Here is a 27,062-nt window from a genome sequence, read left to right on the forward strand (position 1 = left end):
GTTGCAGCGGTACCTATTTATCTACTTGCACTGGTGTGCTTTCAAACTGCTAGACTGGCAGAAACTGGGACTTGCCCTGTGGCACAGATTAAAACTGCTGACCTTCTGATCAGCAAGCCCAAGAGGCTCAGTGGTTTAGACCACAGTGCCACAAGAATCACATAATAAATAACAAGATGAAAGATGCAAAAAAATATGTATCTGACGAAGTGTGTGTTACACACGAAAGCTCATACCTTGAAAGCTTATATTTAGTTGATCTTAAAGGCGCCACTGGAATTATTTAAAAAGACTTTTTCATCTTTCATCTTGTTATTGATTATGACTATGACAGATCAACACGGCTATCCACCTGAATCTATAATAATCTCGTAATATATGCATTGCCAGCACACCGTGAAAAAGACTCAGCACACCATATTGGAGCAAAAAGTTTATATTTATTTAAAGATAGTATACTCCCTCCTTACTAAGTGAGCCTTAGTAATGTGCATACACCAGGCTCTACGGACATCCACAAATACCTCTAAGCCTCAGGCTGCAGGTGATGACTCAAGAGTGCCCCATAACCCAGTGATGCATCAGGGTGCCAGTGAAATTCAAGCTTTCAGCCTAGTTTCCAACCTGGACAAATATACCTCCGTGCATGAAAAGGCCTTCTTGGTTTTGCTTCCATTCCAGGAAGGTTAACGGAAAATCTCACAAAGACAACAGTAAGAGCTGTATTCCACATGGAACACAATTTGTGTTTCTTGTAGTTATTGGCTTCCCTTCCCTCTCTTTGCTAACAGTTTTTTTTGTTTCTGTTTTTAAGTTAGGTAGGGACAAAATCAGTGCTATGAGCTTCAGTTCCACTGTTTTATTTAGGGAATCAATTTTATGAAGTTCTGTGCAATATTAAAAGAGAGTGTTCCTTGAAGGAAACAATCCATTCACATTAGGCTAGCACCGTCCTCCTAAGGGGCCATTAATCTCGTTTCAGAACCCTCAGTAGTGGTCCAAGCAGTGCCATCTAATTGAAAGATCATATTTGCTATTAATGCACACATGCACACTGTCCCTGCCCATTACTTAAACAAATAAATGGATCAATATTAATTGTGCCTTCGTACATAGTAAAAGCTCGCTTTAGCCTAGAATATATATTTATATATAATATGCTTTCCAGAGACAATTTAGTCCTGGTGAATTTAGCCTGCTAGGGATGACGCCTCAGAAGAACTGTACAGAGTGCACATCTTTCCTTTCTTTCTTTCTTTCTTTCTTTCTTTCTTTCTTTCTTTCTTTCTTTCTTTCTTTCTTTCTTTCTTTCTTTCTCTCTCTCTCTCTCTCTCTCTCTCTCTCTCTCTCTCTCTCTCTCTCTCTCTCTCTCTCTCTGAAAATGGACACTTTGGCTTAGCGCAGGCTCAAAGGACCCTGCATATAAACTTGAAATGGATATCACCAAGTGCAAAGGGTAGTCACGTCTTAGCTCTCTTGTGCAACTCAAGTGCTCTCTGTGGTCAAAGAGAACACAGAGGGAACAAGTGTTCTGTTGTCATAATTTGGAACTGTTTCAGGTGGCACTTTACAAATCTGAGGAGCCAGAGGGTCTGGAATTGGCACAGTTTGGTGCTGCAACTGTGCCCTGAAATGAGTAGCTCTGTAGACTGCAGAATGAGCACTGAACAAACTTAAATACAAGCACTCTGTCTGCATTGCTTTATGGACTGAACTGGTCTGTGTCACTCCCCAATACTGCCACTTTTATAAAATAGCTAATGGGGGATATTTCATCCCACATTCAATTTTCCTAGGGATCTGCACAAACTGGTCTGTTTCTGGTCCACATAGCATTTGTAAGTTTTCACCCATAAGTCCAGCCAATCCTGTTTCCATATTTATTCCATAGCTTAAACTGAATGTGCATTTTCAATGTAATTGAATGTGTTTGGTTGTTGTTTTTAAGCAGAGAACTGTATCAGAATATTTGGGGTGTGTGAAATATAGCTATATGCTTGAAAGACATTAATTATATATATTTTTATCCTGCCAAAAATGCCCCCTGAGTGGCTTACAAATGCCAGTAACATTGCCTTCAGGCTTACAATGGGAAGACATGAAATAAAACAGGCATAGGCAAACTCGGCCCTCCAGATGTTTGGGGACTACAACTCCCATCATCCCTGACCACTGGTCCTGTTAGCTAGGGATGATGGGAGTTGTAGTCCCAAAACATCTGGAGTGCCACGTTTCCCTATGTCTGAATTAAAAGGGAAAAGTCTTTGGAGGGAGGAGGGGAGAAAAAAGCAAACTCAGGTGAGGCAACTGCCTCAAGTAGCAAAATCCACAGAATCAGCAGGATTGTGGGTTCAAGCCCCACATTGGGCAAAATATTCCTGCATTGCAGGGGGTTGGACTAGATAACCCTCCTGGTCCCTTCCAACTTTGCAGTTCTATGATTGCTTTCATTCTGCCTCATCTTCTGTTTTCATGTATGTAGAGTGTATCAAATCTGCACGTGGTTCTCCTTTGAATTCAGCTTCCATTTTGTGGCCAAGTTCCTACTCTGAGATGTTTGTGTGATAGTACACATTATCAGGCCCGTCCTAGCCATAGAGGCTAGTGGCGCGGAGAACCACGGTGCCGGGTGCTGGAGGGCGCTGGAAGGGCGCCAAGTGAGCACAGGGTTCCGGCGATCTGGCCAGGACTGCGCTCCACGAGCTGAGAGGCTGCGCCGCATCTGTCTCCTTCTCTGAGGACTCCACGCTGCCTGCGCCTCCTCCTCGTTTCCCCAGCGCTGGGTTCTGCTCAGTCGAGCTTCGCCACCAGCACGTGCACAGCGCCCAAGCAGCTCTTGCTGGTCCTGCGGTGCGCGCGCTGGTGGCGAAGCTTGACTGAGCGGAAACCAGCACTGGGGAAACGAGAAGGAGGTGCAGCGCGGAGTCCTCAGAGGTGGCCTCCCGCTGCTGCCACGGTCCGCTTGGCACTCCCGGGCCCTTGGAGAGGCTCTGGAGCCAAGTCTGGCCGCTCAGGAGCTGGTTTGGCCAGCAAGGCGGGAGGGGGCTGCCTGTAGCCCACCAGCTCATAGAAGGGCGGCTGCCTCAGCATGATCGCTTTGGTGCTGCACTTTCAGAGGGGGGCGCTGGAGGGACCTCAGTGCCAGGGCGCTGGATGGGCTTAAGACGGCCCTGCACATTATTTCCCTAATAGGTATAGCCCAACAATCGACTAGAGTTTCACCTGATCGTTTCAGTAGTTAATGAGTCTGCAATGATGGGTTACTTGACCCAACTTTGCATCCTCCCTCCAGTCAGCTGAATTGATAAACGACTGCATTGACCAGGGAGAGCATTATAGCTGAAAAGGTAAACAGGCTGCAGTTTTGTTTTTGTTTATTTTAAAAACAAACAAACAAGGCTGCAATCCTATGCATACTTGACCTGGAGGTAAACTCCACTGAACATAATGAGACTGAACTTCTGACTAAATATGCAGAGGATTCCCACGTGAGTTTGTGGGTCACTTCTCTGGAAAATTGTAAAGATATTTATAGTGCATGCTGAAAAAAAGCATGACCATGTCCTCATTTTTGGATGCTCCTGACATACTTAGAGGGTCCAGGCATCCAATCCCATATTTAAAGCTGCATGCAAATATAGTGTGGTAAGAAGGTTAATGTATTAGAGTAGGAAACCTTTGACAGGAGAAAAAACACCATTTGAAGCTTTCTGTCACAAATGTCGCTTTAGTTTGGTCAGTTTCATTTCTGGCAATAAAATGCTCACCAATGCCACATTGTGAACAGTATGATATATTTATTTCCTGGAGGGTATGTGGATTCTTTGCATCTTGTGGTCTTTTGCTGGGGGTATTCTGATAATTGATCACATACCAGTATGTGTATCTATGTAGTCAAAATATAGGGTGTTAGTCAACTAAGTTTTCCCCTTGAAATGAATGAACCTAACTTAGTCATGTTCATTAATTTCGGTGGATCTGCTCTGAGTGAAACTTAGTTGAATTCCACACATAATATTGAAATGGAATAATGGAATAAAATCCAGTAAATCCTAGGTAGGACCCAATAGGTATTCTTTCACTGAGAGAAATGATTTATTAGTGGAATGAGAGTCTTTCTCATGAAATGGCTGCTGTATGGGCATAATACAAAATGGCTGACACAACTGAAAGAGAGATAGAACCACAAAATGTTGTAGGCATGCCCCCTGTATCAGTCACTCCCACCAATGAAAAAAAGGATCTACGTCAACCACCACTAAGCCAATTCACAGAAATAAGCTCTTTGTACCTCTCCATTCAAAGAAATATGAAATTTCAATACTACTGTGTGATAGCAATAGACTGAATTGTTTGATACTATTGATTTTCTGAATTTGCATTTTGAATTTGGTTTAACGTGATTCTTACTCTGTGAGCCATCATGAGAGAAATAAATCACAAGAACCATCTCCCTTGAATTATGGAAATAGTTATATCTGGAGGAGCAGTTAATTTCACCTATCCACTGCGCGTATTCTACCAAATGAGTCAACATATTTCTATATTTTGCTAACAAAATAAAGGTGACTTTACAAATGTTCTTAATGAAGTTAATGTCACAGAGACAGAAACGTGTCTGGGTAACTATTATTATCTGCCTTTGTCATATAGGAAGGTGAGGCGTGAAGGAATGCATTATTGAAAGTGATATAGGTAGCTATAAGTAGAACAGCCATCAAACCAGGTATCCACAAATCAGTGGGCTGTGCTTCTAGTCAAAATAAGAATTAACTCCCCTTTGTTCACTTCCACTTCTTGCTCTGATTTCTCTTTTAGTCCTTTTCAGGGAGTGAACAGGGTACAATGAATGAGTCGAAGGGAGAAGTTTGTGGTGACAAATCCCCATCCCTGTCCTGCTGACCTCCATGTCCTTTGTGGAAGGTCCAAAGAAAATATCCACATTAACAACTTGAATGTGCACAGGCTCCCTCTCTTTTCACATGACCAAGGCCAGGGGTGGGTCCTGCCGTTGCAGGTTCTCTTCCAACAGTCCCTATTTTAAATCCAAATGCTATTAAATATATCTTATTCACATATATCACAAAGATAAATTGAAAGTGAAAACTAATGCACAGTAGGTCTTGCTGTGTTCAGAGGGGATTAGTAACTTCTTTCTCTCTCTCTCTCACCACATAACTATAAATCCCCTCCTAATCAACCAGCAACTTGAGTAAATTAAAGCTAAATGTGGGGTAGGGGTGGAGAGGGGATCCAATATCTCTAGAATATAATAACAGTCCCAAAATTCATGAAAATAAAGTATCCTGTAGCTGGGTTATTTATGTACTAAGACTCCATGACCAAGCTATAGTTATGCTAGCTACCTTGACAATTAAATTACAAGATTAGTAGTTCAATTACCAGATTGTAATAATGCCTAATACCTGCCAACCTAGCAGTTCAAAAGCACGTCAAAATGCAAGTAGATAAATAGGAGCCGCTACAGCGGGAAGGTAAACAGCGTTTCCGTGTGCTGCTCTGGTTCGCCAGAAGCGGCTTTGTCATGCTGGCCACATGACCTGGAAGGTATACGCCGGCTCCCTCGGCCAATAATGTGAGATGAGCGCGCAACCCCAGAGTCGGTCACAACTGAACCTCATGGTCAGGGGTCCCTTTACCTTTACCTGCCTCCAAATGAAGTGAGGGCTTCTCTTAAGTCTGAAACACCCTCACATAGTACCATTTCCCTGGCAGGCTGGTACAGACAGTGGTAAAGTTCACTCAGTGGGGATAAGGGAGAAATTTGGTTTGGCAACTGAACTTCCTGAAAAATATGTATGCAAATTGAAACCCAACTTTCCTTTATAATTGATACTTCTCTTAATTTTGTGCTGTTGATTTTCCACCGAAAAACTGTACAAAATGCACATATTGGGCATAGTGTTGATGAAAATGCATATATTAATTAAAAATAACACCCAAAGCTGCATTATATTATGCAAATTATGCAAAATTGCTGCAAATATGTGCATATTGAGAGAAATGTTCACTAAAATACTGATGGTATAAGCATTTCTGTATTTGACTGCTTTATCCTTTAATTTGCATTTTTAAAGCAAATTTTGCAAGCTGAGCATGCATTAAGAATATCTTACCCTAAAACAAGCAACTTAAAGAACCTCAAGATTCTTAGTCCTGGCTCAGTTGGAAAAGTGATGTTGTAAGTACTAATGACACTTTGTGACACATTCATCAAATTACATGTTGTGCAAATTGCATTTCTCACAGCCCACACTCCTGTTTTATTGGAATCACTGAATCTAATGATCTATTTTCATTAAACTGTTGTGATATCAGGAAAGAAATACATTGTAATTTTATTACCAAAGTCTGCAACTGGAGATAGATGTAATAAAAACAAATGGTGATAGAAAATATTTGTCCTAAAAAGAACAGAAAGTTAAAACAAAACAAAAAAAGTTCAATCACCACTGATGCACATCTATGACAACAATGGTACAACCCACTGATGGAGATCAGTGGGACTTATTCCCAGGTAAGGGCTAACGCACAGCCTCTGCAAGACCCGCCAATCAGCTGACCATTGGGTCTCATGTAGCCCAATGCTCAGGGCTTTGCTGGCACCACCAATCAGCTGATTGGTGGTGCCTGCAAACCTCCTTTCAGCTGAGCCAGGTCTTGGCCTGTCCCTCATTGGCTCTTGTATAGGGCAGGTGGACACAGCTTGGCAAAAATGGCCTCACAGGCCAAATGGGGAGTATACTTTATTTTCATGGACCAGAGGTTCCCCACTGCTGACTTAATCATGTGAGGGAGAGTAGGGGTGTGCTGGCAAGCTCTTCCGCCCTTGGCATGTCAGCTCTCCTGTTTTTCAGCTCTTGTAGAACCACAGAACTGTAGGACTGAAGGGTGTATTTATGGAGGGTCTTTGACTAGGCAGAGTTCTCTCTTGCAGATGGAGCTTCCATTAGCTGGCCCTCTATTTCAGAGGACTTCCCTCCAACTCATGGAGGGATAAAGGAGAGATCTGAAGATTTCGCAGCAGATGGGACAGGCCTTACCAGCCCCCGCATGTGATTTTGATTGCCCAAAGAAAGAGAGCATCTTAAATAGGTCTTCTGTTTTCTTCCTTTTCATACCTTTCCTTATTTTAGGTAACACAGTGTGTAACCAACTCATGTGAGAGGTGAGGGCAAGCCACAGTGCGCCCCTACCCCATTCCTTGACAGCCTGGATGGAGCTCCACGCCTCCGCCCTTTGTACATCTGAACGTAGGGAATCCATCCAAATATTAAAAGTTTCTGAACAGAATTGGGTTTTCCTAGGTGCATTAATTGAATATGCTTTGAACTGCTGGACAGGGCTCAGGTCGTAACCAAAATGTCACATTTTGATTCGGAACAGAAAATCAGCTGGAATACTTCTAGGCAGTTCAGGGTGAAGAGATACTGCTGAAAAAACCCAGAAAGAGAGAGAGATTGGCTTCTGGCATATATATGTCCTCCATAATAAACACAGATGCCTCCAAGGCTGTTCTTGCCCAATTAAATCCTTTCACAATGTAACTGCAGTTGCCAGCTTCTCAACTTCATGTTGTTATATAGCATTTTGGTAACCTACTTAGCTAATACGCCAAGGCCCTTCTTGCTGCCCATCAACTGTAATGAGGAGCTTTAATTGAGAGCAAGGCTGAATGGGAAGCAGAGGAATAGGATCCTCAGTTACATGAACAACCTAGTCCACAATCTAGTTAAATCAATGGTGTGTGTGTGTGTGTGTGTGTGTGTGTGTGTGTGTGAGAGAGAGAGAAAAGCATAGAATTGTAGGGTTGGAAGGGACCCCAAGGGTCATCTCGTCCAAGACCCTGCAATGCAGTAATCTTTTGCACAACATGGTGCTTGAACCTATAACTCAGAGATTAAGAAGATTATGCTCTACCAACTGAGCTACCCGAGATTCAGTTTATTTAGGTGACTAGAACCAAAACGTTTTCAATACTTTTACACTGGCATAACTAGGTTGCAGGTTGAGCTGTCACTATTAATATTATCATAATTATTACTAGTTCAAGTCACGTATATGATTGGATGAAACAATGCTGTGAAAAAATCTGTTGTCAGGTGAACTAGGGATATTGAAAGACCCAGATTGCCCAAGACTATAAATTACTGAATGCTAAATGGGCGCAGAAGGGTTGATTGAAACCCAAATAGGTATTGTAGTGTGCAGACAGACTATATCCCCAGGTGCTTCCCTTCCCTTTAGGTCTGCCCTTGCTCATGCTGTTACCTTCCATTCTTTGGAGATGTGTTGCAAAATTCCGCACAGCAGCTGGCTTTGCTTTTGGAACATTTTAATTTCCAGCCTTAAAAAAGAATGCCATGCAGTAGACACCCCTTGCAATAAGATTTGTGTGTGCTCTGTTCTCAACTTACATTTAAGAGATGGTTCTTCTTGCTTTGGTTAAATGAATTATTTGCAGCACATAGCACTTTCCCTAAAGTGATCGTAAAAAGGCTTTTTCATATTTTGAAATCTTTAAATCTGCTATATAAGATGTGAACCATTAGATAAGCGTTTTCTTATCATTCTAGGCAAAGAGCATCATGATTAGAGTCAAATGGCAGCTATATAGGATTGTTATGAAGTCCTTGAGGGGTTTTTACATATTAATAACATTTTACCTGTTTGAGTTAAGCTGAAATACTACAGCTTGTGTCACATAGGGAGCATAAGAAGCTGTAATATGCTGCCTAGCCTAGAGAAACTGGTTGGATGGGGTGGAGGATATAACTGCTACACTACTTCATGGCAGGTATTTTTTGGCCTTCTCAATATTTGTTGGAAGGGGCCTGCCCCCCTCAGTGTTAATGAAGATAGTGGTGTTATTGACAAGACAGGTGGGGGAAACCATGATGTGATGTGTGTCACAGCTTCAGTGGCCAGCTCCTCCAGAATGCCATCTTCCTCCAGATCACATGATGTCTTGCATGCATCGCATGCTTGACATCACACACATGTCACATGTGCTGGACCTCCTGAATCTGGGGGGCAACTTCGTACCTCTACACACTTGGTTGAAGCATTCCATTTCTTCTTTTCATTTGTGTCTTTATCACATCTACATTCAATATGTGTATATAACTGATGTATAAAGCTAGGGTTGTATTTGTTTATTACGGGTAGAGGATATAAAAGAGCCTAGTTTGTATTTAATTCAGACTTAAGAAATTCAAATAAAAGTAATCAAAAGTAATTTCTATTTCTATTAATTCAGATAACATATAGTATTTATATTACTGAAATTATAAAATTATTTCTTTTGGAATTATTTTGTTTCTGATTTAAGATTTTTACTGCATTGTATTTCTTGGCAGTTTTTAAAAGGTGAAACACTGCATCGAAGTTCACATGGGAAACGGGGGAGACATTTGGCGAGCTCTAAAACCGACAGGGAAGTTGTCCTCCAGTTTGCACCAGCAAAGCATTTGTCTCATGGAGACCCATAAGTCTCCAGTCATCTAATTAGTGCTCTTCTGCATCCCCCACCTCAGAACCTTTCTCCCTGTTCCTTGCCCCTGTATCAACCTACTAGAAGTTTGCGAGGGCTTAGGTCTCTCGCAATATAGTGCTTTCTTGCTTTAAAAAAGAAAACTCTTCTTCGTTCTGTTCCTTTGCTCATAAGATTGGTACCCTATTTCCAGTCTTTTCAAAACTTGGCAGGTCAGATACCAAGAGGAAATACTAAAATCCCTAAAATTGTCATGGATTTGAATGCAAAACTCCAAAGTTACACACCCATGCCAGTTCAAAGAACATTTTAAAGGATTATAAGCAGACTAATTAATGATCTTTGGACCCCAGAATCAAGTTCAGAGAATTTTTAAAGGTGTTATTTTTTCCTAGCCTTCGACATGGATGACTCCTGTCTGATCTTCTTGAAACATGGCAAGTGTTATGCCCCTATGGAGTAATATAATGCGTTCAATTTTCATGGTAGTTGAGCACAGAATTCCAAAGTTACAGGCAGCATTAGTCTGGTTTAGACTCCATTTAATGTAATAGAAAGCTTATTGGAATTCTCCCCATTTTAAATTGCATCTCAAATGGAGACTCTTTATCTAATCTCTCTTTAATAAATTGCAGGTGTGATGCCCTGAAGAAGTAATCTAAATCCTTCAAATGTAGTTCTAGTCAGCTTTGAAATGCCATGAATAAAAGGAAATGGTGTGTGTGTGTGTGTGTGTGTGTTCCATTGAAAATAATGATGTCCAAAAAATGAATTCCAAATTAGCTAAATACAAGTGAAAGTTTAACGAAAGGAACAAATTAAAAATAATAATTTTAAGACCAAAATCACAAAAGGAAAATAATCATTTTCCCCCAGTACACATCCTTAAGATATATGTGCAGGCTTGCATTGATAAAACAACACCAAATCCAGTCTTGATGTGTTTGTATGAATGATTGAGTCAATATGGATTTTGTTTGACCAATGTGCAAGAGCACTTGTGTGCATTCATAAAACAAAACACAAACTTCATAGTCGTGCGTATGACCACATGAGCATTGCAGGGTAGCTTTTAAAAGAATGAATGTGTACATGCATATTAGTAACAGCGGGGAATGCAAATGCCTGAAATAACTTAGATGAATTGTGCATGTTTCCATTCTAAAATTAGGTATATATATTATCTTAATGGAATAAGAATTCAAGAGCAATGGAGCACATGACAGAGACCAGACACAGTAAAGGGATAGAACTGGGAAAATCTGCTCATCTCTTGGTAGGACATCCCTCCTGTTAAACTGCTCTAAATCAGGAAGTGTCTTCTCCTCAAGGCTCGTCTTCAAGTCAAAATGTTGTTCCATTATGTTCTAGTTAACAGAATATTCTGGATATTTGAAATTCCACAAAATAGTTGGCTGTTTTGTGCAACTCTGTCTTCCATAATTGAGGATGAAAAATGGTGCTCTGCACTCATAAGGCCATTTGCTAGTTTGACAAAATGAACAAAATAATGTAAAATGTAAGCATTAACTATGATTTGCAGCTGAGAGTGCAGACAATATGTAATCATTTACTGTCTGAAATGGTATTTTGGAATGAGCTGGGATTATTCCTTTGTAAAATGCAAGATGTTTTCTAGCTTGGTTAGAGCTCTGTGGGATTAACTAACCAGTTCACCAGATGCATCCCAGAAAATCTCTATGGGCTGTGCCCTATATTTGTAAGCTATTATGTGAAAACTATTATTAGGCTGGTTATTGGCAGAGTTATGGTGAGAATGGAGATGGTTAGGGAGTGTGGCTTCAAAACAGAGTGAACATACAGGCTAAGTATCCAGTTTGGTACATCATACCCCAAAGGGACCCAGGTGGCGCTGTGGGTTAAACCACAGAGTCTAGGGCTTGCTGATCAGAAGGTCGGCGGTTCGAATCCCTGCAACGGGGTGAGCTCCTGTTGCTCGGTCCCAGCTCCTGCCCACCTAGCAGTTCGAAAGCACATCAAAGTGCAAGTAGATAAATAGGGACCGCTCCGGCGGGAAGGTTAACCAGAAGCAGCTTTATCATGCTGGCCACATGACCTGGAAGCTGTCTGCGGACAAACGCTGGCTCCCTCGGCCTATAGAGCGAGATGAGCGCCGCAACCCCAGAGTCGGACACGACTGGACCTGATGGTCAGGGGCCCCTTTACCTTTACCCCAAATGGAACCCATATGCAGGCAGTTTGTAGAGGAGCAATATGCAGCTTTACTTACTTACTTACTTACTTACTTACTTACTTACTTACTGCAGAGAATCCAGGGAGCTGCCCTGAAAGCTGTGTTTCTGTTGCAGCGATTTGCACAGCAAATTATGTTATCTAGGGATAGTTAGAAAGTACCTTCCCAATCTCACAAGCCCTTTCCTGTGATGATCAGAAGACAGTGGGCGATAGTCAGCTTTGTTTTACTTGGTGTAGAACTACTGAAATTAAAGGACCCAGCTTAGTCATAGTTCATTAATTTCAGTGGGTCAACTCTGAATAAAACTTAGCTGACGAGCATCCACTTCTACACTATCTGGTGCAGGAGGAAGAAATTCATAGAACTTTCAGGGGCACTTTGGGAGGTGGGAGAGTAATGGTTTTAGCTGTGGGAGGGGGGAGAGTAATGAAGTCAGCTGGGGTGAGAGTAATGAAGTCAGCTGTGTTTTTCATTTTTAAAGAAACAAACAATCAGTTTTTTCCTGCCATTGGAAAGTAGAATGATTCTTCTGTGATCTGCTTCCATTCTCACCTCAAAATGCATCTGAGAAAGTATGCTATGTCATGACTTAGAAATGCCCCCTTCCTCCCATGAACTTTAAGGATGCTGTCTTCAATGGCATTTCCACACAATGGGGAACCCTAACTGACGGGGTTTTAAGCTTTGTGGGTTGACACATTCAATTGTATGTGAGGTTTTCAGAAGGTGGCTTGAGGGGTGACTTGACATTGGGTTTGTATCTAGCAATGCATGTGCATTAGAAAAGTAGGATAAATTTATTTTATAATTAAAGTTAATGCTTTTCCAGAGGGGTAGCCTTGGTAGTCTTTTGCAGCAAAAGCAAGAAAGCATATTGTGGCAATTTAAAGGCAAAACAGCCCAACTCAAAGCCATTGATGGCTGCAATTCTAACCATACCTAACCACCCATGTAAGTGGTGTTAGAATTGCAGCCAAGCTTGATTTCACAGTTTAGTATAAACTTGTCATCCTGTCTTAGGCATCAGGGTGGGACAATTCAGGACCCTGAAGATACTTTGCTATTTGTTTCCTGCATTGTATTGATTACTCCTTCACTCAGCTGCAATGCTACTTAATCACATATAAGTCCTTTTTATTGTAACATTTTATTTCATAAATACATATTTCATTCAAAAAAGGCATCTGTATGTGTCTACTGAAATATAATGTTCAAGCAAATGTGTGTTTCAAATGTGGAGACTTTGGTGGGAATGGGGCAAAACTTTTAAAGCAAATATTCAGGGGATGGATGGTGAAAACTGAGCAATCAAATCCAGATGTTTCTCTCTCCTTTCTCCCCCAAGAGGCTTGGACTTTAATGGAGGAGGACAGATAAAGTCTAATGTGATAAGAAGCATAATGATACAGTAAAGATACATTTCATGGGTTTTTAAAATTCGCTCCAAATTAAGGTTCCAAAAGATGTTTGTTCGTTTTTTAAGCTTTTGTTGCAGAGCGCTTTTATTTCTCTAGGACCTGTCCAGGGTCCTGAAATATCTATTTCTGACTGCTCTCATTCTCTGACTGGTTCAGTTGCTAAACAGTCACTGCCTGCCCTTGTTGTTCAGGTGGTACAGGATAGTTGCTTATTTGTGCATGAAGCAAAATGCAAGTTTATTTGGTGGCCCAAATGTTAACCGTACCTGAAATAAACAAGAGGGAAAATGTTCTCTGATCATTTTTATCATGTATATGGGTGCTTCCCCTACCTATCTGTGTATATAATTAGTAAAATAATCAAGACATGTCTCTGTATCCTGAACACCAGAATGGGACAGGGAGACCATAGGGAGGCTTATTTTTACTTTCCATATAGCCTTTCGTTCTTCAGTTAGATTGTGTCTAGTTTAGGTTCCGAAAGTTCATGTATTTTCTTTTATTAGTATAACATGCACCATTCAATATAAGACTGCAGTACCCAATTATAGCTGCTTTCCTCCAGCTGCATACCAGCAAGCATCTGCTAGACCTTAAAGGGGTTGCAAATGGCTTGTCTGGAATTAGTCAAAGCTGTATCTTGCTGCATTTGTGCTTTTCCCTTGAAGGGACATTGTGCATAGTCACCTCCTTTCCAGCCTCCACCCACCCAAACACCCCAGGTCCCTATAGTTGGTCTGAAATTCCGCTTCTTTTGAAGCTGAACTGCCCTGAAATGCATATGCCATTAGCCTGACTGATCACACTGAGCTTCCAAGAGAGTCTGCTTTTGATCTGCGCTGCTTTTGTTTTGCCCTCCAGAATCTTGTAGTGAGATAAGTTTTTCTCGTTGCTTACTTGCTTAGATTACTTTCCTAAGGGGAATTTAAAACAAAATGTTCCAGCAAAAATGGTGATGCAGTCCTCTGAAATATTTAAAGGGTGGAAGTTGAAAAAACATGGAATTGTGTGTGTGTGTGTGTGTTTGGGAGGGGGAAGAACTTGAGCAATAAAACAGCTTTTCATCTTGTCTGCATCCCAGAATCCCCCTGGCTTTTTTCTTATGAGACCTTCTTACCAGCTTGATGGCAGTGTACTTTCTAATGGCACTTCCTTGTAGAAGCATTTCTCCTGGTGTGGGTTCAGGCAGAATGAATCTGTTAACATCTGTAGCCTCTCTGAGGATCAGTGCCCTGAGCTAGAAGGGATTTTTTCCAGTTTTATTATGCAGTACTGTCCCTTGACTTTGAAAGTAGCTGGAAATATAAACATCAAAGATTAAATGCATAGGAGCCTTGCCTTTCCCAACTCCCTGGGAATGGAAGGCTTTTAGGAGTTTTGAGCTGGCTTTTATCCTACCTCTGGCAATCTAAAGAGACATGAAAGAGAGTTGACAAAGTAGAATCCTAAGCATTAACCTGCTTGTGTAATTTGTGTCTGTGCCATTGGCCTTTTACATGACTCTTCTCACTCTGTGGTGACACTAATTCTAGGGATCTTTGCTGCCACAAGCTGTGAGTTGGGCAGAAGCTGGAGCTCAGGGGTTTCTACCACCTGTCTTGCCAATAACACAATTATCTTCATCAAATATCTTTAGTACATTTGATTTGACACTCCACTTTGCCAGGGAGTTCAAAAGTGTGTTTGGTCAAATAGGTCTTCTGTACTCTGTGTATCCCACAATTAGCAAATTGACACGAAGAAAGAAAAAGAAATGGGGACAAACTTACACTTCCTCCCTAATAAGCAGGCATAGGCCTGTACTCTTAGGATTGAAGGAGAGCTGAAAAACCAAAGACAGTTCTTCCACCTCATTCAGAGCTGCCACAGTGGAACAGCAGGTGGAGGGCAGCTCTTACATCCCTCCACCCTTTCCTCTTTTCTTAATAGTGTAACAAAAAAGGGGGGAAAACCCCAGGCAATAGGGGGTAAGAATGGGAGCAAGAAGCAACATGACAGAGTAAGAGCTTAACATCCAAGGCACTTGGGACCTCTCATGTCCTCCATCAGGGATTTTCAATACAGAATATTCCACCTCTTATTCTACTGTCTCCTCTTTCCTTCCACTGAGTACAAGAGATTTAACATCTGCATTTGAAATTCTCTGATGGAGGATCTGGGAGGCCAAAACACACTGGATACCCCCCCCATTACTCCTTTGCTGCTCCTTCCTTCCTTCCTTCCTTCCTTCCTTCCTTCCTTCAGCAGCAAGAAATCTGCCTCCCACTGGAAGCAAAGGGAATAATCTACAGTAGCTCTTGTAGTTTTCACTTTTGCGGGGGTGGGGGGTAATGCATTGGATCTTTCAGGTTCATTTGCCAGCATGATCCATTTTCAGCCTTACCAATGTTTATGCTCCAGCATCAGTAGGACAAGGGCCATACATTTTCTACAGTGGTGGAGAGGTGGAATCTGATTTTGGATCACTCTCTCCAAGATGCATCCCATGGTACTAATCCTAATGGACCACAGAAGTGAAAGTCCAATGAGGGGATATGGAAGGTGTGGGAGTGAGATGGAGTATACGCTTTCCCAAAGCATTTACAAGATACAAGAACTGGGAGTTTGAACTGTCAGAACTTTGGCTCCAGTTTTGGAAGATGTTTTTGCATCCTAGGTTGCATGCAGAGGAAATGCTTCTGTTCTAAAATCTCATTTATTCACAACCGCAGAGCGATTTCCTTGAATATTATTGGTATAATAGTGAACTCTGCAGGTTAATTGGAAAGCCAATCTTTCAACCAGTCTGAACAGCTCAAATGGAAAAAAAAACATATTGCTTCTCCTTCACAGTGGTAGCTTACTGAGGAGGAAATAAAAGGAAAGCAGTTGCATCTTCATTTGCAGATTATTTACACTTTGGTGTGTAATGGTACCTCCTGAGGTACTTCAGTCTACTCCACCAGTGCTTTCTCTTCACATAGATGCTAATCCCAAATACCAAACATCTTCCTGACAAGTCTCTGCTAATCCCCAGATAGGCACCGTGCTACTTTTCTAAATGACAACGGCTTACTTATTTAATTATGTCCCAGTTAACTATATTATATGTTAAAAGTTTTGGTAAAATATAAAAGCTGTATTTTGCAGAGCAGCCATTTTATAAGCCTTTCAGAACTAAAATGACAAAAACATTCCCTGCACCTACTCTTGGGAATTGTGTGCATATATGTTTACTGTTCACATTTACATTCCAAAGATTGACAAGTGGTGTCTTACATAGGCATATACAGTATAGAAGGCTAAAGTGAGCAAGTCCCCCAGTACACTTCCATATATTCCCTTCCAGGGATCAGTTCATCATGTGCAAAGAGGAAACATTAATTCACTCATTGAAGTGGGTTTAGAAGATATGCTGAGATGTCATAGACCTCCTGAGCATGTAATGAGCTGCTGACTGTATTGTACCCTTTGGTAATAGATGTAAGGTTGCATTTTAACTGTAGGTCTCTAGCTGTCAGCTTACTTCTAAAGGGTGACTAGAGGTGAGTTATAACTTACTAAAGAATGGTACCAGCACAATGTCAGAAGAGATAACATTTACTATTGGAATAAAATGCACAGACATAAATTGCTCCTTAATTCTAATGGGATGGAGCTACAACCAGTGGTGAAATGCTAAATGCTTAATTGCACTTAAGCAGTAAAAGTCACACTATTTTTTTAAAAATGAAATGTCATTTCATATCAGAGTGATTCTCTGAAATAACCCCTGCCCACTAAGTCTTAAGTACAAAGCATTTCACTGCCCCCATTGGATTCCACAGCAATTTGATTTGTGATTCTGTGACCATATGATGAACCAAGATAGGGACTTACATGCACTTCCCACTCATGAATTGAACATGTTTGATCATCTCTGACTCATTCACTAGCACGATACACATACAGAATTACCAGTCATAAAATATAGTTGGGAGTTCCTAGCAGGTAACTTCATCCCAAAGAGAATCTGACATAAATGAACTCCGGAGCAAGCGTTGTTAAAGATGCAACTGTGCTTGACTTCATTATGTAGTGAAACTCTAATTGTGGCATGGAAATGAATGTTTGGAAAGGACAGAGTAGTTAGAGCTAATTCATGATGCTATACATGGGGCCTGTGCTAATTGTGGGCAGATTTCTTACTTATATAACTGACAAGATGCGCCATCAGTTGCCAGTTGTACAATTTCAGAGACGCTGGGTGCCTTACTATTACCAAGTGATTATATAAAGCACCACAGCAGGTTCAAATGCTGAAGATTCCTCATTTGAAATAGAAACTTGCTCAAATTCTTAGCAGATACTGCAAGATACTGTAATGAAAGAGGAAAGGATACTAATCCCTCACCTCCCCTAAAAAAATAAGAATATTTTGCCACAACACATTTAATTCAGCCAATCCTGAATTTAAGCAGAATGTCCACTCTAAATCATTCCCTTTTCCTCCCTGTAAAGAGCACGGTTTGTTAGGACAGCTGGTGTATATCTGGGTTTCTACATGCCATGTGGCCATTGTCAACTGTGCCAATAACATTGTGTCTACTAGTTATCATCTAAACAGTGACCCATGTTTACTGCAGCTGTTAAACATTTGATCAGTCCTTAAGGAACAGTTGATAAACCACACGGGAAACTTTGAACCAATTTAGGTCATGCATCACAGATTTCTCTTCATTCCTTTCCCCATCCATCTGTTGTCCTGGCACCATTTATTCCTGAAGCAAACAAGGGAAACTCCTAACCCATGAAAAGCAGTCTGGGCTGTGCAAACTCCTGTTGCCTTTGAACAGAGCCCATCTAAATAGCTTGATTCCAGATTTTTATTCATGTTTGTACACATTCGCTAAATGAACATTTAAGATGCTAGTCTTGCTATTAGAAGCAAGTTTCGTTGGTTAACTCTAATTGGTTATTTTCTTTTAACAGTGACAGTGGTGGTTTGATGGCCAGAAATTTTTGATGTGTATTTTTCTTCCAGGGTTGCAGATATATGGGCATTGCTGTGCAGCAGCCTCTCAGGGTTACATCTGTACCCAGCCTTCCACAAAGCCCCCTTTAGATAGTGGGAGATTCTGGTAGGAGCTCCTGGGACTGTTTCTCTCTCAGGACCCTTCAGGGAATCACTGGGAGAGAATGGCCACTTCTGCCTTCTCCTGGGGGGCTGACTGTTGCAGCCCCTCGTGGATTGGCCGCTGTCCCTGGCAGCTGTCACACACAATCTCAACCAGCCATTGGGAATTTCCTCAGCTGGCTGAACTGCAGGGCAGGACGGCCTGCCAAAAATCTGTATTTAAATGAGCCAATCAGGATCCCACTAGTGGATAGAGCCTCGTGAGTTGGTTTCTCCTGCTCTGGTCCACCGGTGACACTGACTCCTTCAGCACAATCATCAGAAGAGCAAACCCTCCCTCCCTCCTCCCCATGTTCCTGTAATTTTACCCTTTTAGCCTTTTGTTACATACTAGGTCATTTGTTTTATCATGTATATTAACTATAACTTGCTTCCCAGGGTTTTGGTTTAACCATATTTGTTTCCTAGGTTTCTTGTTTAACTATGTTTTTGCCTCCTTGCGCCATCTGAACTTGCTATGGTTGCCATATTCGGAGCCAGGAAGGAATTTGCCTGCAGAGAGATTGGCCCATCTGGAGGTTTTGCCCTCTCCATAGCAAAAGGTCACAACTTTTGGTGGTTAAGGCATTGGGTGGAATCCTAGTCATCAAGCTTTTGGGTGAAGTGGTGCATCACCCAGACCTTATCCAGTGGCGTATTCAGTGTACCCCATTAGTCTTGATGCAAATCCCTTTCCAAAAGCCAAACGTGGGGTAGATGGGCCATAGAGCTTCCAGTGGCAGCCTGAGGATGGACACATCCATAGACTGCCATTTTGGGGGGCCCATAATCCTTGGCACAACACTGTGAAAAGATTCAGCCCTCTGGTAGGAGGCTGGAATGGGTATACACCCAATGCCTGAGCAAAAATCCACCTACATCTGGAATAAATAAGGTTGTGGCCATTTTTAATCCAGATTGTTGTCTGCTTGAGTTTTTTCATAACACCATAGCTATAGCCACTCCATGGGTGGCCCTGGAACCACAATGTCCTGTGACTCTCCCATCTTGGGTTCTGCAGAATATCCCAGATTTTTTACACTGTCTGTACGTGCTGATGACGCATCTTCAGATGTCATATAATTGTGCCGTAATGTATATAAGAAAGCAGACACACATCCCCACACACATACAAAATCAGTCTGGGGAGGGACTTTTAACACTAAAAAGGAAAGAAGTCTGAAGTGGAGAAGGCACAGCAGTTTGTTAAGAAGTATGCCAGCATTGCCAAATTATGGGGGATCTTGGGGGGGCATTAAAAACCTGGGGGACACATTGAGCCCACAAGCAGCTACTTCTGATATAAAAGATGGAAGTTAAAAGGAGAGCTTCCAATCACCTCTGGTATGGAAGAGAAGAGAAGAGAAGAGAAGAGAGAAGAGAAGAGAAGAGAAGAGAGAAAGGGGGCATATGAGCTTAAGGCTCAATGTGACTAATTCATGGAGCAGGAAAACTCAATTTCCCATGGGAGCTTGTGTTGTTAATTTCAGAGTGCAGTGTTTCTGAGGGAAGCTTCGGGAAGTCCCATTGAAATCCACTAGAAAAACTAATGTTAGGTAATTTAATAAACCTTAAGTGTGATTCACATTCTCTGTATTGCGCTATGCTCTATCTTGGGGGCTGGCAGATTTCAGGCTTGTGGGATCTACTTCATGTTTTACTAGAGCCTTGAGATCCACCAATGGCAGCCAGGTGGTGGTGGGGAAAGAAAGACACACCAAATTACAGCGTTCAGAACCCAGGAATTCATTCTGAGTACCAAAAGTAATTTGAGTTTACATGCTCCCACATATTTTTGTTTAGTCCTGGTTACTCTCCCCATCCTGTATTTCTTTATATCTATTCCCTACCTATCTCCATTTTCTTCATTTAAACATTTTATTTAAGTGGGAGTCAGAAATCCTTGCCAATCTACTTCAGACCACCCAGAGAGCTACTAGTAGATCCCAACCAGCCTTTTGGCAACCCCCTACTCAATCTCTCTCACTTTCACTCATATACCCATGAATTAACTGTGTAATCCTATAAATGTTGGCTCAAATATAAGTTCAGTAGACATCCTCAGAGTCCTTTGGAAAAAGCCCAGTGGTGGCAAGCAACGGCAGAACATTTTTAAGTAAATAAAAATCATCAAGGCAGTGACATGCACTGAACAAAGTTAAATGCAAATATTTTGTTGTAGTAAATTTGGACTATGATTGCTATGGTGCTATGCAATTATCTGGGTTCTATAGTTGAACAGCAGGCAAGCCGAACGTCAGTGCCCAAAGCCGGGAAGTTTATTATTAAAATAATTCTAATGAATTAACATTTGCTGTGTGTTCTGACATGAGGCAAGCATGTTGCTTTATTGTACTGTGCTGTATTGTATCAAGCACAGCACAGTAACCTCAAAGAAGTTTCACTGCATTCCTTCCAGTCAAGAAAGCACTACCTTTAGTTTTACCTTGAAGAAAGCATGAGTTGTGAATCTTTTCTGTGGTGTTCAACAGTAGGGCCTTTCCTGGGGTGGGCTGAACACCTTTGCAGATTTACCTGGGAATAACCCTCACTGAACACAGTTGGTGACATTAAACCAGGCTATACTCCATTGGATTTAATGAACATGATTAATTAGATTCATGAATTTCAATATGTTTACTCTGAATAAAACTTACGTAATTGAATACCATCCGGTGAAAATTACAGAAAAAACATGGCTGACGAATGACTATTACATCCCAAGCCCTATCACCTTCCATAACATATTTTACAGGAGATTATGTGGTCATGGCAGTCTACTTTGATCTAAGCAGAAGGATGGGCTACTTCACCATTCAGACTTACATCCCTTGCACACTCATCGTAGTGCTATCTTGGGTCTCTTTCTGGATTAATAAGGATGCCGTCCCAGCCAGAACATCTTTGGGTAGGTCGTGGCTTCTCTTTATTCTGTTTGTTTGTGTTCCTAAAACGCATTTAGTTCTACACTGGCCATTCCCTGTGTACACGGATCCAAACTGGCAGGATCTGGGGTCAATTCATACATTCTGAAAACTGCTTATAGGCACTTTCCCCCATTAAAGTTTATGTTACTGGAATGTAACAGTGGCATCCCACGGTATGATTGGAAGGCCTGCTTTATTTCACGTTATTGTAGTGAACAAAATTATTTCCATGGTGTTTCACTATAATTAAAATGACCTTTAGAGAATCTCAATGTTTCTAGGCCTAACTTTTCTACTTCATGAAATTGGGCCCTCTACTTTGTCTATGGATACAGTAGCTCCATGTCACGAAAGGACAGCCAACATTTGATACTTAACAGGAGTAATGGAACAGTTGAAGCTGATGTAACTGCAGCCTTCTGTGCAACTGAAATGGGAAATCCAGCACTTTTAGTTCAAACACTGCTATGCGCAAATGCTGCCCAGTGTCATAAACATTGCCATTTACAATATTGTGACACTCCTTATCCCTTGAAGCACACTCAAGTGAAATGTTTACATGGACCAGTGGTCCTACATAGATCTTAACTGAAAGAGGCCTATTTGTAAGCTCAGTTAATCAATATCTGTAAACACTTTGGAGATGCCCGGGGAGAGAGGCAGCATGCAACCCAAGGGTATTATTATGATGCATTGCTCACCTCATCCTGAAGCACCGAGACCTTTGCTTGCATTTCTCAGGGGAACCTCACAGTTTATTGGCTTATATAAGCACATTTCTGACCATATTGAGGGAACTTGATTGTAACGCTGATTGTTATAATCCCACAGAAACCAGGAGAGGTCCATAGGGACTCACAATGAAGGAGCTGAATGTTAATGTGGAATTAAACAGTACAAGGAATGCCTCATGTGTTGAAGCATATGGGAGAGGGTTGTGGTGTTGTGCATTCAGCAGTTGTGTGAAAGGGCCTTCTGCTCCTGCCATATATACACAGAGCTCCTCTATGCAAGGGAGATCCTTTAAGTTGTAATGTATTTTCTGTTCCCTTCCTAGGTATCACAACTGTCCTGACAATGACCACCCTCAGCACCATCGCTCGCAAATCCCTCCCCAAGGTCTCTTATGTGACAGCAATGGATCTTTTTGTATCAGTTTGCTTTATTTTTGTTTTTTCTGCCCTGGTGGAGTATGGGACTCTTCACTATTTTGTCAGTAACAGAAAGCCAAGCAAGGATAAAGACAAAAAGAAGAAAAACCCTGTATGTATTTTTATTACTATACCAACTGATAACCCACATTTTAATTATGTTTCCCAGAAATGAGCATTTTGTTGTCCTGTAGCTTTATTAGAAGTGGAAACCATAGGAGGTTTGCTTGATGACCAGGAAATGGCTGATCAGGTTCACATGATCCTTTATGGCTTTGGTAGCCAGATTCCAGAAGAGTACCAAATATATCAAGACAAAAAGTGACAAAATCTGACAAATAGCTACACTGGTCCACTGCAAGTCTTACAGTTAAAGCAAACTTAACTGTTAGTGACAAGAGAATCAACCACTTTTATTTGGTCCATTTTCTGTTCCTATTCATATCTTCTGTTGTGTTTAATTGCTGTAATCACGAAAACAAACGAAATCCTAGGTACACTTTGTGGGGAGCAAGCTGCATTGAATTCCAGCACAGGATTGGGCTGCATGTAACATTTAAATTAATCTGCCTGGAATAATGGCCCCTCTCATTTTGAGCATGTATTTTCTACAACTAGGTCATTTGGTGGTGGGCTCATGAACTCTGAGGCTGCGGTCAAACTGCTTTGTAGCCCAGCTACAGAGAATAGTTCTGGTTGATTGAAAATAGCAGGGCAAATCAAGACAATAGATGTGTGTTTGTATTGTTCCAGTTCCCACCAAGGCACACCACAGCTTCTGACAGGAGTAGCCTTTTGGAATTGTGTCTACAGGTACATGGGTGGTGGTGGTTAGAAGGCAGGCCTGTAATGTGCGGCATCTGAAGGATGTGACCCACTGCCTTTATGGGTGTCCTTGGACTCTTTACTAATATTGAAAGATGGCAGCAGGGAGGTTACCTCAAGATGATCTACCTGTACCCATAGAAGTCTCCTCGCTGATCCTATAAACCTGTTGAATCCTAGAAGCATTGCCTTAAGGACAGAAGGAAGGTCGAGAGTATGGACATTACTAATCTGAATTTCAAAATATGAATGGTTTCTTCTTGTATCTCTTCCCCCTGCCACTTTATTCCCATCTCTTTTCTTTTTTACTGCCTGTATTTTCTCCCTTCTCTCTTTTCCACCACTTAATATTATAAGTTATTTATTTTATAGGGTGTTCTATTAGCACAATGCTGTCCCTCTGCCCTTTTAATGCTGTTGTCTTAATTTGTGTAATCTGCATTGAAATCATTGATGAAGGGCAATATATAAATCTCTTAAATAGTGTAAGAACCAAGAGATACTTTTACAATCCGCAATCCTTGTTCGCCATATTGTGAACTAGGAAGGTAAAAGGGTAGAAACTAATGCCTATAGGCCTTGAGGAAGAACAGTGTCTACTCAAGTCTAGAGGGTCTTTCCCCTTAGTTAGAGGAGCAGAAAAGAAATTGGTAGTATTTGACTGTCTGACTCACAGTATGTTTGCCTATCCATGGAAATAACTCAGAACAAACCACAGAACCCTGAACTGTCAATCTATTTTAAATTGGATTTCCAAGTTTTGTTAACTCAGATCCTTCTTTACATGTTAATCGCTTTTAAAGTTCTTATAGAAAATTCTATCTTAAATCCTTTTTCTATTTCTGTTTCTTTTGACTTGCTATAGTTTAGAAAAGTAACTTTAATTTATGCTACTTTTTTGTCTCCTTTCCCCCCTCTCTACCTCTCTTTAATTTAAAAACCTCTGATTCTTTCTTTTTCTGTCTACAAAACCAAAGCTTCTTCGGATGTTTTCATTCAAGGTATAATATTTTTGGTATAGAAATCCACTGCATGTGACTGCTGAATTGAACAACTATAGCTTCAATAAAGGCTTGTTAGATATTGATGCATTCTACTTGAAGCAACCTTGCAGTGAAGTAGAATGTCTAATCGTAGATATTAACATGAAGTTGATTCAGCAGCCCAAACACTAATTCACTACTGTTTTGAACTTATGATAAGTTCAATGATTTTAACATGTTTGGATCGCATGCATGAAGAGAGCCTAGTAGTATATCCAAAGCGTTTGTGCTGCTCTCTTTTTTAGTTATTCATGGGATCCAATCCACTAGCTACACCAAGAATCCACAAAAACCCTTTTAGAACTCAGTTCTGACTCTTAATGATCTCATTTAAAGCGATGCAAGCTTCAAATCTCAAAGATCTGCACTGAACAATCAGATGTCATTGGAATGGTGCCAATATTGTTCTTACGCAAACTCTCAGAGTTTTGAAAGGGTATAAATTGCTTAAAGTCAATGCTGTCCCCAGCTCTTCAGATCATTTGCTATCCAAAATGGCAAATACAGGTAGCTGTATAACAACTTCAAATATTCCTCATTCTGAAATGCAGATACTTAATTCTTCTGGGTGATATTTTTTTCAAAAAAAAAAGGCAGGTGGGAGCCTAAATCAGATCTTTATTAAAATTATAATTTCACTTTGTTTCAAACAATTTTCTGACTCCAGCCTAAATTTTAACAATTCACTCTTTTTGATCATTTGTGTGCCAGCTGCTGTTTCGTGCAGTATGTTCACCAAAGGATCAAAAGAGTTTGTCAGTAAAACATGATTCAAGTGATTCTACATGTACAGCTGCTGTATACTGTGTTGACATTATGAAGCTTTTAGTCAATGGACCATTGTTAATCCAGAGCTGCATGTTGTCACAAATGCTTCATATCAGAGATCATTATAGAGCCCCACCTAATCTATATTCAAGTAATTCTTATGTGGCACCCTCTTCCCCTTAACCAATTTAAGTTACCTAGCCATGCAGGAACATAAAGCATTATTTTTCAAGAATTCTGCATTTAAAATTAGCTCTCAAACACCCCACTTAATAGTGATATGGGGTGGGAGAGGGAGAATGGTGATTGCCTTTTTATATAAAGCAGTCACATAACAAACAAATCTCAGCACTTTTTATTCTGCATTCCTATTTGGAATTAAACCCTTCCAAACCGATGCTGTTAAGTAAAATGGGAATTTAAAGAGTAAGCGTTGAATTGTTGCTTTGAGTAAGTTCCAGATTAAAGGTTCATCATTGTAACTTATTTAAGCATTGTGGCTCCCTCATTCTGCCATTATGCAGAGCAACCAATTTTGATGGACCAAATGTTAGTTGAAACAGAACGTTGTAGCAACGAGCAAATCACTCATTCTCCCCTCTGCCCCTTCTTGCTGCTCGTTTGTCCTAGGCACCTACAATCGATATCCGCCCCAGGTCAGCTACTATCCAAATGAACAATGCCACACACCTCCAAGAACGGGACGAAGAATATGGGTATGAATGTCTCGATGGCAAGGACTGCGCAAGTTTCTTCTGCTGCTTCGAGGATTGCCGAACGGGAGCCTGGCGGCATGGAAGGATACATATCCGCATTGCCAAAATGGACTCATACGCCCGTATATTTTTCCCAACTGCATTCTGTTTGTTTAATCTGGTCTACTGGGTGTCCTACCTTTACCTTTAAACAAGTAGAAAAGAAATTGGGTGATAAGAGCCTTACTCCTGGAATTTATTAGAGAGATGGGTAACCTGTATGAATCCAAGCTGATCCCACGCTCCAATGGCTGTAGTGCACTTGAGGGGGATTTTAACGTACTCGTGGGCTTTCCTGCAAGTAGAAGCATCCCATTCTCTTCAGTGCCTGGGAATACTCTGTGCATGCTCCTTGATGCACACAGAGCATTCCCTGACATGTGCAGGAGGTGGATCAGCCCTGGGTCACTTAGGAATCCATTGCACATCATGGAACTCTGAACTTCTAAAGTGGTCTGAATTCTTTAGTGCCATAGCCCAATATCATATCCCTAAGGCTACCATGAAATTGTTGTAGTTTGAATGCCATCAGTCAACATTTTAAGAAATTCGATAAGCAAAAAACAAACAAGTATCGCATACGATACCAATGAATCTGAGAGGCACCGTAGGGAGAAGACCCACAGACCATTGGATTTTGGGCATTATGCAGTGGCAGCAGTTAAAAGGTAAAAAAAAAAAAACACCATTCAGTTTGTGAGCATTCACTATAAATATGTGATATCTTTGTCCTCTGTGGGCTTTTCCTTTTGGAAGAGTCATCTCTCACTTTGGATCGATGTAACTAGTCTAGGGGAAAATAGCTTTTCTTTACATCCAAATAAAAATAGAACTTTTGGGTGACCTCCCTAAAAGCACATGTACAAATGTTGTAAATATTTCACTACCTTGTAGTACTTGGGTCTAGCGCATGGGGGGGGGGAGCAAAATAAATGGAGCGAAGATACCATATACTATATTGTATTTTATTTCATATCCCTGGCTTTGCTGTTATAGCAGAAAAAACATGGATTAAAATCATCTTTTTCTTTCCTGGCAGAAATGCCTTCTCCCTCATGCATGGAAGATTTGAACAGACAGCACTTTCTGTAAGAAGTTAGACAAGCCTTAAGACGTTGAACATAACATGATCCATAGACAGAGCACATCAGGAAGACCAATATAAATAATATCTTAGTCTATAGATTAGCTCCAGGTGTTTGCTGCTGTTTTATTCCTCATTTCTCCATAGCAACTGAAACTACAATTATTATGTACTACAAGATTGGCTGCAGTCTTCTGAAGCATTTGTTTGCAGTCAACTGATCAT

General features: G+C 41.0%; 1 protein-coding gene across 1 annotated transcript in view; it reads left to right on the top strand.

The window, feature by feature from the left end:
• Nucleotides 1–26,784, top strand: part of GABRG2 (gamma-aminobutyric acid type A receptor subunit gamma2) — a 73,062-nt gene extending 46,278 nt beyond the window's left edge. Inside the window, exons 7-10 of the mRNA XM_088661743.1 lie at nucleotides 21,040–21,192; nucleotides 22,269–22,474; nucleotides 24,165–24,188; nucleotides 25,629–26,784. Of these exons, the coding sequence (XP_088517869.1) occupies nucleotides 21,040–21,192; nucleotides 22,269–22,474; nucleotides 24,165–24,188; nucleotides 25,629–25,904 (659 nt within the window). The 3' untranslated portion in view covers nucleotides 25,905–26,784. The remainder of the gene's footprint in view (nucleotides 1–21,039; nucleotides 21,193–22,268; nucleotides 22,475–24,164; nucleotides 24,189–25,628) is intronic.
• The last annotated feature ends 278 nt before the right edge of the window (nucleotides 26,785–27,062 follow it).

This window comes from Zootoca vivipara, chromosome 2 (assembly GCF_965207765.1).
Source record: "Zootoca vivipara chromosome 2, rZooViv2.hap1.1, whole genome shotgun sequence".
NCBI classification, from domain to species: domain Eukaryota; kingdom Metazoa; phylum Chordata; class Lepidosauria; order Squamata; family Lacertidae; genus Zootoca; species Zootoca vivipara.